Source organism: Callorhinchus milii, unplaced genomic scaffold, assembly GCF_018977255.1.
Source record: "Callorhinchus milii isolate IMCB2004 unplaced genomic scaffold, IMCB_Cmil_1.0 Scaffold2, whole genome shotgun sequence".
Lineage (NCBI taxonomy): Eukaryota > Metazoa > Chordata > Chondrichthyes > Chimaeriformes > Callorhinchidae > Callorhinchus > Callorhinchus milii.
Window position 1 is genome coordinate 33,724,285 of NW_024704743.1, and position 12,358 is coordinate 33,736,642.

The 12,358-nt window shown below is 43.6% G+C and overlaps 1 protein-coding gene across 2 annotated transcripts in view; it reads left to right on the forward strand.

Annotated features, from left to right (window-relative positions):
• The window catches only part of jarid2b (jumonji, AT rich interactive domain 2b), a 119,115-nt gene that overhangs the window by 58,716 nt on the left and 48,041 nt on the right, over positions 1–12,358 (forward strand). For both annotated transcript variants that reach the window (XR_006084838.1, XM_007902609.2), the window contains one exon: positions 9,026–9,205. Coding sequence is in view for 1 of the 2 variants with exons in the window: in XM_007902609.2 (XP_007900800.1) it covers positions 9,049–9,205 (157 nt within the window). In the remaining variant the exon portion in view is untranslated. The remainder of the gene's footprint in view (positions 1–9,025; positions 9,206–12,358) is intronic.

Genomic DNA, 12,358 nt, shown 5'->3' on the forward strand with positions numbered 1-12,358 from the left:
TCACAGAACAAGCTTGTCTTAATTTTTAACAACATGGAAAATTTGACTCTTTATTTTTGGGCAAATATTTTGGGCAAGTACAAACAAATATTTAATGCCTTCCTCAAGCATGCACTGTTTCCCCTGTTTAACTGAAATGTGTACTTGCACCAAGATACTTGTCACAGTTTCCAAAATAAATGATTCAAATAGAGAAGCAACATTCATTAACCTCCAGCTGGGAGGTTATTGCATTTGCCAGCACGCCTTCTTTGTAATTGTCCACATTTTAAGGTTTCCAGCTCTGTGGGTGATGGTTTTGACAGCAGCGATCATTTCCCGTAAGGCAGAGGATGCCCAGATTGCATTTTGAGCCACAGACATTGATTACTTTTGCGATACCAATCTTTCCATGCTCCGCTGGCACATCATGTCAATTTCCAGTAGTAGATGAGCATGTATTTGGAGAGTGGGGTGACTTGTGAATAAGGTGAATGCTACTTGTTGTGGGTACTTCCCTGAAGCAATATTTATTGTGGTATGCAATGGCTGGGAGTACGGAAGAAAAAGTGAGACTGCAAAGTGTTGCCTGCAGTCCTTGAAATACAGTTGCCCAAAACTAAAAAGTAAAAATTGTGATGTGTTTCCCCTCCCCGCAAACTCCACCACAAGAATCAATCTACCTTTGGCCTCCCAATAGAGGTATCTGTTCACAGGATTAAGACTTAACTCAACAACTGTGGTGCTAGAGCTATCAGCACTCTCACCTCTGCGGGCAGAAGGTTGTGGGTTCAAGCCCCATGTTGGGACTTTGAACTCGTAGCCTGACAACTCGAATGCATGCTGTAGTATGCTGCATTGTTGCAAGTATTGTGGCTGTTAAAGATCTCATGGTACTATTTGAAAAGAGAAGGGAGCTTTCTGGTGAACAATCCCCCAGGGAAAACTGGTCATTCACTTCATGGCTGATTGCGGGATATTGCTGTGTGCAAATTGGCGGCTGCGTTCATCTACAAAGACACAGTCACTGCATTTTACTTGTAACTAGTGGCTGATTTTACTTTACAGTAACAATTTTGATAACATTGGAAGGGAACTAATTTGACTTATATTGCCTCACTTCTAGTTTATGCTGCTGTACTCTTGTCTCCTCTGTCTGTTTATGCTTCTCTCTCTCTCTCTCTCTCTGCCACTCTCTCTGTGCTGCTTTCTTCGCTCTCTTTAATTGCTGCATTCTCATCCTCTCTTTATGCTGTTCTCTTTCTCTCGTATTTTATGCTGCTATCTCTTTTTTTAACCATTGGCTTTTGGGATATTTTCTTTATCTTAGGGCCATATATAGTGCAGTGGGTAATTGCCTGCTTTTTGTTTGATTCTTTCCTGCTTTCCTTTTCCCCATTCCTGATTTGAAATGTTATTTGTAGGAGAACGTAATAATGAGCCAGTGGTTTAGTGGCGTCTGTGATGCAAACAAATCCCTTTCTGAGTACAAAAGATTCTTTTCATGAATAAAAATACTAGGAGTTTAGGAGCACAGAGCAAATGTTGACAATCCTTTGGCTTGTTAAATTGATGCCAGATTATAATTCAGCAAGCTATTAAATATTTTTTTTGATGGGATTAAGGTTGGCAGCAAAATTTCAGAAACCATTTGACTTTTTGCAGGTCAGCTCTGTTAAAATTCCTCTTTGCTGTAATTCTTGAAAGGTTTTTTTTCATTTGCTTTTTGTGGTGTATATTTTCAGTTCTGTACAGAAGGCTTTGAAGTACATGCACACCAGTCACATCTGCACAGCTCACCTTCTGCTGTCATTCCTCCACAGCTCTGATTACTTTGCTAGTTTTCAGGGCTTCTGCGTCAGGGGTAACAATTCTGATATCAAATGGAAATGCTTGTGGCCAACATTGCTTGCTGCCATTTTTCTCATCGCAAGAGCTCAATCACTGCAAGAGCTCGACCTGCCTGAGCAGGCTGGATTTGTTTGAATTTTAACATTGGGGGCCCATGCCGAACAACAGGGAAGACCTGGGAATTGAAACTGATAAACTTGCAAAACATCTGCAATCTTGGTCACAGTTATTGCTGGGATTAGTCTTCGTGGCAAGAGGGCTGAGGAAAGTCCAAGGCAGAGGTGCAGTCTGTGGGTGATAATCCAAGTTACTTTTATGTGCATTTAATGAGAAATTATCTGCAAAATGTTCATTACAGAAATGTGCTATAAAGCACTACCTTGTGACCCTAGGCGTGGAAGCAATTCGTTCCACAATGAGGCTTTCTGCCCAGTTACGGGTTAAACAGGGTCTCATTTTGTTCTGTTCCCTTGGGCTGTAATGCGCGCAAGACACTTAGACATTTTGTGTGCCAGCAGATTAGAGCGCAGAAAATTCAAGCGAGTGTTGTTTTCCATCCCTGTTCATTCCCCACCTCCACGTCTTCCCCCGCCCCCCCCCCCCACCACCCTCACCATCACCACAGAATTGCTAATATATTAACCCGATCCTTTTCACGTTCATGTCTAATGTGGTGGTTTCTTTGTGACGCGCTCCGATAGGATTGACCTCCAGCGCTGACTAGTCTTATAAATGCTTCTCAGTCTTTGCTGTGAAATACAGAACAATCTGCAAAAGCTTCTTCTGTTCTTCAGGAAAAAAAGGCTCCTTTCTCGAGAATGTGGGCTAATTGAGCAATTTAGAAGCACTTTTGGTAGCGAAGCTTAATGTATTCCTCTTTCTCTGTGTCTGCTTCTCACAGCCAATTCACCAACTGCAGCTGAGAGGTAGGGTGGTAGCTGACTTCAGGTGCAGACAGTGTTCCAGATGAGTGCCAGGATGTGTGTGCGAGTGTGCAAGGCCTGGTTGTGACTGGCATTGTTTAATATTGCAATTTTCGGGATTGTTGGAAGACCCAAGATAATGGCCATCTGTGGGAACCTGCTCTGTGCAAAGACCCGCCTAGTTTCGCCCACAAAATATGCAGTCAATTCACTTTTCAATAGATTCTGTGAAGCGCTTTGAGACATCTCGAAAACATGATAAGGCGCAATATCAAGTGGAAAGATTATTATTATTAGTTCAGCGTCAGCCTGGTTCATTTGGTAGCACAAGTGCTTCTGAGTCCGAAGGTTGTAGGTTCAAACCTCATATCGTGACTTTTGAGTCCACAGTCTTGGCTAATGCTCCAGATAAGGTTGGCGGAGCACTGCATTGTCGCCATGTTAAGATGTTGTACTGTGTAGCTGTCCGCTTGTTCGTGTGATGTTGTTCACGTGGATGCTATTCTTTGAGCGATATCCTGAGCGAAGGGGCTATATAAATGCAAGTTGTTGATATTAGATATCCTGTGGCACCATTCAAAAAGAATAGGGAGTTTCTGGCCGACAGTCGTGCAGATTAAAAAAAACTGATTGTTCATTTTATAGCTGTTTGTCGCACATGGCTGTGTTAAATTGGCTGCCGTATTCACCTTAAAATGCAGTCACGACACTTGTGAAGATTGTGAAGCGCTTTGAGACATTTTGCTGTGACTGTCGAAATATCAAATGCAAGGATTATTGTAAAACGCATTTTGACAGTCGATTCCATGAAGCACTTTGTGATGTTTTGATGTGATGAACGGCCACATGTTCTAAACATCTCTGCTTTCCAGAGGCTGAGTTTATCTTGGATAGATTGTATGTTTGGCCAGGAATAACTGATGCTATTGTACAGGAGCAAAGAACGCTAGTCATGTTTGAAACCTCCAATAGAAATGACTTTCTGTTGTTTAACTGTATGCAAGGCTCATTTTGGGAAGATGGTTTTTCCAGCGAAACAGGCTACGGTTTATGATTCAGCTGTTCACTCCTCCCAGGTACTCCTTTCCCAGTGACCTGGGACGTCTTTCCGACGTGAAGGGTGCTATACAAGTGTAATTTGTTCTTGTTATCAGTCTTTATCATACTGCAAAGTCTGTGCCACTCTTTATGGCTCTTTACAAAATGCGATGAATTCAGTTCAGAAAACACTGGTGCAGACGTATTTTTTCAAACAAATTCTGACTTTAAAGCGATCACATCTGCCTGTTACTGATTGTTCTGCTCTATCACTTCTTCCAACAACTTGGCAACAGTTCCCGCAGGTGGAGCCTGTCTGTGTCCCTCTGGTGCATGAAGCTTGGGCCAATCGACTTCAGATTCTACTGCAGAATTCTGGAGGCATTTCCAGGGGATGATGGAGAAAGAAATCACACGTTTATAATCTTTTCTCTTCACAAAGTCACTCCCCGCTTACCATCTCCTTGCAACCCCTTTCCCCCCACCCCCTTCAAAATGCTGGGAAAGAGCTTGGTTTCTAGCAGAGTATTGAAAACCAGGAGAGAGGATGTGAAGCCACAAGATTTTTGAGAGGGAGATCTAAGCCGCTGCAAAATGTAGTGGCTTTAAGTTCATCACTGGGTGAGAGTAGACAAGGGATGTGCAGCAGATCTGAGCTTGTGGAGCAGAGTGAGTAGAGAATCATGCTGGGGAATATCCCAGAGGTGAGTGGGGCAAAGGCTTGGATGGATTTGAAGTTCAGCAAAAGGATATTCAAGGCAATCTGTTGTGAGGTGGGGAGCCTGGAGTTATTGAGGCTGATGGGGATATCGAGCCAATGTAGAAGTGGTATGGGCTGAGGGTGAGCTGAGCTTGTAGAGGGAAAGAGTATCATTCATAAGTCAGCATTGACCCTTGTAACTCAATACATTCCATTCAGTGTTAAGTGGCTATACAACACATAAATTACCCAAATGCATAAATGACCACAATTCATAAAGATACCAGAGTAACTCGATGCCTCTTAAGATCTTACGGAATTGAGAACCAAGAATGTACCTGTCTGACTGAGACCACAACAGTTTTGATTAAACTTGATTGTATGTAAAGTTTCCGAGTTTACATTGTGCAATAAAATCAGCATTTCCAGAGCAGGCAAAGTTTCAGGAAAAGGTTTTACATCACAAAGTAGAATTGTGCCGGGTTGTTTGCAGCCTCGATAATGTGTGGGTTTTTGTTAGACCAAAGTTGCTGGATTATTGATGTGCAACTATAGCTTATAGCCAAATTAGTTTGCAAAACTAGCCGAGGAGTTGATTAAAAAATCCAAGAGAGAATTTGTCTGCGTTCGCTGACAATGCTGCTGAGATGGTTCTAGACTGTCGGCTGGAGTTCTCCAGTGTGTACCACAATAAGCCACACTCAGATCCTGCAGAGAAACCATAAATTTAATGATCGTTGATTTATTCTCTTACAAATGTTAAAACCGTTTGTCAATGTCAGTGCAAACGCTTTAAGTGCAGAATTTCTTCCGTTTGCAATAGACTTGTCTCATTCCTTTTAAGAGCCTTCAGATTTATTTGGGTGTTTTTTTTATTAAGAATGAGGACCTTTAGTTTGGGACCTTGGGATGGATTCTGGAGTGGAAGGAGATGATTTTAGTGTCTAGGCTCACATAAAACAGAAACGTTTATGGCATGCTGCAAGCTTGGACACAAAGATATTATAAAAATTGGAAATGTTCATTAATAAGGGTTTGTAGTTTTGCGCTATGTGAAGTGCTTCATGTATGTAAATCTCAGTCAAACGCTATTGTTAACTTGATACCTGGAAAATAAATGGAGGGAAAGATGAGACATTAAATGTCATAATTATAGATTGTCCTAGTCTATAACTTTACATGGTGCTACGCTGATATTCCACAAGCCAACATTGTAAACACTGGGATCTGTGGGGGCAGCGGGTTCATGGGATGCTACAAGTGGCTTTGGTTGCAACTTTGGTTTAGCAAAATTGAAAGGGAGGGAATAGGGAGCGATATTGCCAGTAATTGACTGGGACGTGGTAGGAATGAAAAGATCAATGGTATGATAATTATCACTGGTCGGAGAACATCGGATTGTACATTTTTCACCTCCATTAACATTTATTTCTCCACCTGGTTATGAATGTAATGCGAAACGATTAGGAGGCCTAGTCATTTATATTGCAGGGAAGCTGAGTACTGAAAGGTCTGCATCTCAATGCTGTATCTGTATGGCATTTTTGGTGAAGCCTGCCGTATAAATGAACAGGCTGGGGAGTGGTCTTTGGAGTTGTTTATTGTCAGTTTTTACAAAAACGTTAATTGTTGAATGAAGGTAATTGCGAGCAACAATAAGCCTAGGCAGAACGAGTCGGGGAGACTGCATCCAGTGGGGAAACCGCATGCAGGCAATTAAGAAGTCTGGAGTCCCTGTGCACAAATCCTCATGCGTAGAAAGCCAACTCCAACCTCAATCACGAGTCTTAAAGGATTTAAACTAATTTTAAATTTAAATTTTAAAAATAATAATTTGGTCACTCAATCCACGACTGTTTGGGGCACTGCTGTGTGCAATTGGCTGCCGTGTTTCGCTCACAAACTATATACAGTCAATTCACTTTACAGTATATTCTGTGAAGCGCTTTGAGACGTCTCGAAGATGTGATAAGGAGCTATATCAAATGCAAGGATTATTATTTATTTTAAGGCTCACGTTTGAGGTGGGAGTGTGCTTTCTATGCACGAGGATTTCTGTAGAGAAGTGGAAGGAATGCAGTCTCCCCTTCCCTATCTCTATCCAGGCTTATTGTTGTTCTCCCCCCACCCCTACCCCTCCCCAATCTCTGGTGCGAGATGATCCGGAGCCCACTGATGGGATTATCCCTATTGGTTCCACATCTAGGCCCTGCTTCGTACTATCTGTGTGCTTTTCGTTACTTGTCCACTATATATTTAAGAAGTCTTGGGAATTCCTGCATTTTCACGAATTGCATAATTTCATCGTCCTTTGCAGCATACATTCAGTTTGTGTTAGCGGGAAGTAGTGGAACAAGGCAATGTTCTGTCCGGGGTATGATTTGAATGTTAACTAGTGATAAAAGGCTAGTTGCTTTATCGTCCAGGAAAGCTGGGGGCAGAGGATGCCCTTTGATAAGCCTGCTTCAGTTCTGATGCAAGGTTCCTTTATTTTTGTTTCTTTCCCCCAGTTAATTTCTCCCCTGGTCGTGCAGCAATTGGCTGAGAGGCAACACATCCAGCCAGCCCTCTCCCAGCCCCCAGGCAGCCCTTGTCTGAAACAAGGCACTGAAATGTGCAAAGGCAGCCAAGAATCAATTCTGCAGAACTTAATTCTCTTTTTCCTTCTTCCTCTTCTTTGATGTCTCAAAGCGCCTCACATAATATACTAAAGTGAATTGACTGTATATTTTGTAGGCAAAACACAGCAGCCAATTGCACACAGCAGTGTCCCACAAACAGTCGTGGATTGAGTGACCAATTTATTATTATTTTTTGAAGGAATTATTACCTCCAGAAAAGCGATCCGCCAATCGACTAACAAACAGGTTCCTACTTACTGCTAGGTAAACAGAGGCGTGTGGAGTAAGGAAACTTGTCCAATGTTTCGCCCTGCCCGGAAGAGAACCCAGCTCTCTCACTTGTGATGCAAGTGCTCTAACCACTGAGCTACAGGACTCTGTGCTCTAACCACTGAGCTACAGGACTCTAACCACTGAGCTACTGATGATGCTACTCAGCATCTAAGGCTGCACTCTCCACCTCTCAAAGCCGTCAGGAATCTCGGCGTTCTGTTCGACCCTGAGCTGTCCTTTCTTCCTCATATCCGCGCCACAACTGGCACCGCCTTCCATCACCTCCGAAACATCGCCAGACTACGGCACTACCTCACCCCTCACGCTGCTGAAACTCTGGTCCACGCCTTTGTCACCTCAAGGCTGGACTATGGGAACTCTCTCCTCGCCGGCCTTCCGGCCACCTCCCTCCACAAGCTGCAGGTCATTCAGAACTCTGCAGCTCATGTACTGTCCTGCACCAGGCTTCGGGACCACATCACTCCCACCCTCGCTCGCCTCCACTGGCTCCCCATCCCCCAGAGGATCGAATTCAAGATCCTCATCCTCACCTACAAGGCCATTCACGGCCTTGCTCCCTCCTACCTCTCCGACCTACTATCCCCCTACTTACCTGCCCGTACCCTCCGTTCCTCTGGCTCCGGTCTGCTCTACACCCACCGCCCCAACCGCCCTACCATCGGTGGTCGGGCCTTCAGCCTCTCAGCCCCGAGGCTCTGGAACTCCATCCCCCAGTGCCTTTGCCGCCTCCTCCCTTTCCTCCTTCAAGGCCGGTCTCAAGACTTTTCTCTTTGACGGTGCCTTCAGCTCCCCTCTCGACTCTCTACCCCCTTCTCGCTCCCTCCCTTCCCTCCCCTCACCCTGACCATTTCCCCCCAATGCTCGGGTCCTGACCCAACTGTACAGCGCCTTGGGACGTCCTCCCGACGTGAAAGGCGCTCTATAAATGGAATCTTATTGTTGTTGATGCACCATATGTGCTGAGTGACTGTGAGTTGGCAGGTCCTGCAGGCACCTGTCCTCCAAACACAATTGCAGTGTGTGGCGGGGACGAGTGTCACAGTAAAGAGCTCCTTATCGCAGACACCCAGTCAAGTTAGCCTTAATGTCTATGTAAATATCAATCTCTTAAAGAGGATAGAACCTTTCATTTTTCTGCAAATTCTGTAAGTTTATTATGAGTGGACTTGAAAGAAGGTGTGGTTTTGTTGGAAAGCGCTGTTTCTCCTCGCCTCCTCACACTAAACCAAGGTTCCTGTTGGCCTGTTCAGGGGCTGGTAAAGATCCCATGGCACTATTCAAAAAGAGAGTTTCTCCCCGGTGTCCTGGCTAACAATTCCCCAAATAAAATTGGTCATTTGCTTCTTGGCTGTCTGTGGGCCATTGCTGTGCGCTAAATAGGATGTCCCGTTCGCCCATAAAATAGTCACTCCACTTTGTAGTATATCGCTTTGGGATGTCTTGAGGATGTGGTAAGGCACTGTAGCACCATCCCTTGCTATTGAGATGATTGATGATCACTATGATTGCCATAGTGGGTGTAGTGACAGCCTTTTGGGGCCTACGTTTTCTACAAAGCTGGGTGGGTTTGCATTATTGGGAGAAAATAAAAATGACTCTTTTGCTTTCACTGTTTGCAGGCTCTTCTGCTCTGCCGAATAACATGATGTATTTTGGAAGCTCCCAGGATGACGCTGATGAAGTAGAAGAGGACGATGAGTGTGAAGATATCAAAACCCTTGCAAGTAATGCTTCATCCTCATGCCATTCAACACCTCGGAAAGGGAAACCGCAGGGAAAACAGATCCTCAACGGTCATGGTGAGCCCACTTATTACTGTAGAAATGGGAGTTCGCAGGAGCTCAATGTTGGTGGGTCACCTTAATAATAATGCTCCTTGCATTTATTTGTAGTACCTTATCACATCAGACTATACTGTAAAGTCAATTGACTGTATATTTTGTGGGAGAAATGCGGCAGCCAATTGCGCACAGCAATATCCCACAAACAGTCGTGGATTGAGTAACCAATTATTATTGTAGTATTTCTACAAGAAAAAAAATGTTGACTGTACACAGTAATATGGACTGTGGGAAGTTTTATCTTGAGCGGGGATGTAACTGCGGAGGGTCACCTTTATACCTGGTCTAGAGTCTTCAATCAGTCAATGGTAGTTTGGGGACAGGCCACAGGGTTTCTATTTAAATCTACCAACCCCTCTCTTTACAATCTCCCTCTTCCCTCCTTCCTCTCACTCCACACCCACCCCCATAAAGCTGGCGTTCATTAGAAGTAAGATAGTAAAAACAGCGGCATAGAAGCAAATGTTTGTATCAATGCCAATTCATTTGTATGGTAATGGGCAGCTTGGTGTATGAATTTCGCATCGGAGAACCAAGGATGTGCTTGAATAGGGCATAGAAAGTGGATTAAGGCATACGGTGATAGCCATAGTTCAAAGTGTTTTACTAGAACCTGCGTTTTCTTACACCAGTAAATAGATAGCTGCTCATGTGGCCCTCTTTAAGCCCCTTTGTGAATTTCAAGCCATGCTTTTAAAATTCTGAACCTTAGGAATGAATGCAGCTTAAAGGTGAATTGAATCTTGTAATTTTAACTGGGTTTCTAGATTGAGTTTGCCATTGAATCTCCGAGGGAGGGGAGGAGGTGACCGTAAGCATGGTCATGATCTAAAGAGGGGAGGGGGGGGGGGGGCAAAGTGGAGGGATTGACGGTGAGAGTCCAAAGCTAGTGGCTGAAATTGCGGCCACTGATGCTGGATCGGCGGGGGCGAGGGACGAGCAGGAGGCCGGAGCCAACCGAGTGGAAGCAGCAGGTAGTGGAGTGGGGAAAAAACAGGTCAGAAGGGTAGGGAGGTGTGACGGCGTGAAGGGATTTGTAGACGAGTGAGAGGATCTTGAAATCTTAACCGTTCTGTGATAGGGAACCAGTGGAGCTTGGCAAGGTCTGGCGTGATGGGGGTAAATAGTTTAGTGTAGATGAGAATACAGGCTGTGCAGAAAAAAGCTGTGGAACGTTCGAGGCTGCGCAGACAGTACTGGCGCCTTTTTCAGTGATGCTCATGTTGGGTTTAGGAAGTGAAAGAGAGTAGTGGGTGGGGTGAGAATCATCTGGGCTCCGCTCAGCATGTTTTTGTTGGTGTGTTTTTGAGAACTACTTTTTAAATAGAGTAGGATATGTGTCGAGACTTTTAAGCATGTGTAGTCAATCTTTTTGTCCATTTAAAACCAAATGGAAATCGCTCCTGGGGTAAGAATTGGATCAGATATAGTGTCATAAAAGTGGGAAGAAAGCTCCCCCCAAATGCCCAGTGGATAAGACATTGCTCAGTGCAACACTTGACCGTGCAGAATACACTTACAGAATAACTTGCGAAGCACAAAATGCAGTATTATTCCACTGTTTCTCTTCATGATCCGCCTTATCACTTCTCTTGTGCTAATTCAAGGACCTTTACATTAGTCATATCTTTACCACTAGCCTTTATGTTCAGTCTATTGTGTTTAGCCAAAGCCTTTGCAATGTCCTGAGCTCTGATGTGTGAAGATGTTCCTTATCGTTTGACTTTTAATCTTGTTGTTGTTGTCAAACATTAGTTGTGTTAACTCAGCTCACTGGGCCGCACTTGACCTGATGGGTATGTGGTCAGCAACAACACAGGGCTTCCTTGCCCCTGTAGTTCGTATGTTAACAGATGTACAAATTATGTTTTTAATAAAAAAAATGTAGCTTTCAGTACACTAGGCCATTGATCTAATTTTCTTCTTGGGAACCAGCCAAGTAGTATTTAATGGTGAGTGTTGTAATGTGAGAGCTGAAAGCACCAGGGGATTGGACTTAAAAAAAAGTGTCATGCTAGCAAGACATCATCCATTTTCAAAGGAGAATAGCGAAATTTGGGGTATTTAATATTTTGTGTCTATATAATATCAGATTTCTTTTTGTTACAGTCCTCTGCGGGAGCAATAAGAGAAAGATGAGTTACACATGGCCTCTAACTTCAATCTCCCATTGGTAGAACAGTCACAGTGGGGATTTAATGTCTGCTAAATCTTTTGTTACAGGAAATTCATTCTAAAGATTTAGTGAAAAATACGTTCAGCAATTGATTAAGTTGGGTCCCAGTGTTCAAGCTCTGATGGAATTTATCAAGCTTGGATGTCTAAAATAGTGATTGCTGATACAACTGCTAATAGCTTTTGCACTTTGAATGGGGCAAACACTTCATGCTGCAGCTTGAATTGAGTCATTGGAGCCTTTAACTAGGGTGCGTTACCTGAAGCTCCCAACTTGGGTTCATCAAATATTTTCCGATCTCTCAAGGGTCATGTGTGCCTGGAGAGGTGGAAGCTACAAGGCTTATTTATTCCTGTTTCCTTCCTCGTACTTCTGTTTGTCTACAATTGTCTACTACTTGGTGATGTTTAGTCATTGCTTTATTAGGAATGAACTGTTTCCAGAACAGTTAAAACTTAGCAGTGCAATAGCATTTCCAATTTCCTCATTGATACTTTGGTGTCAATTTTATCCCAATCAGCCCTGAAAAGATAGAAAAAGCATTAGGGATGAGCGCCAAAGCAAATTTGGGACTATTTGAGTTTATTCACGCGGGCACATTTGGGGTCTGTTGTGCTCAAACCCAAGTATTTGAAGAAGGCCAATATAAAAGCGTGGAGAAAGCAGGGAACTGGGTTTGGAACAGTGACCTTCAGTGGAGGAGCTGGCATCAGTATAGCCTAGATGGTCTTAAGTTATCTCCTGTACTTTTGTGTCTATGATTCTTTATGTGAGAGATCCATAATGATGATCTATTTGCTGTAATGCTGACCGATTCGACTTGCTTCTATGAGGCGAGAATTGATTTTAGTCATGTTCAGTTAGACATTTTTAAAGAAAAAATGAATAGCTTGGTTATGGAGGGGTGGGTGTCAGCCTGGCTCAGTTTGTAGCAT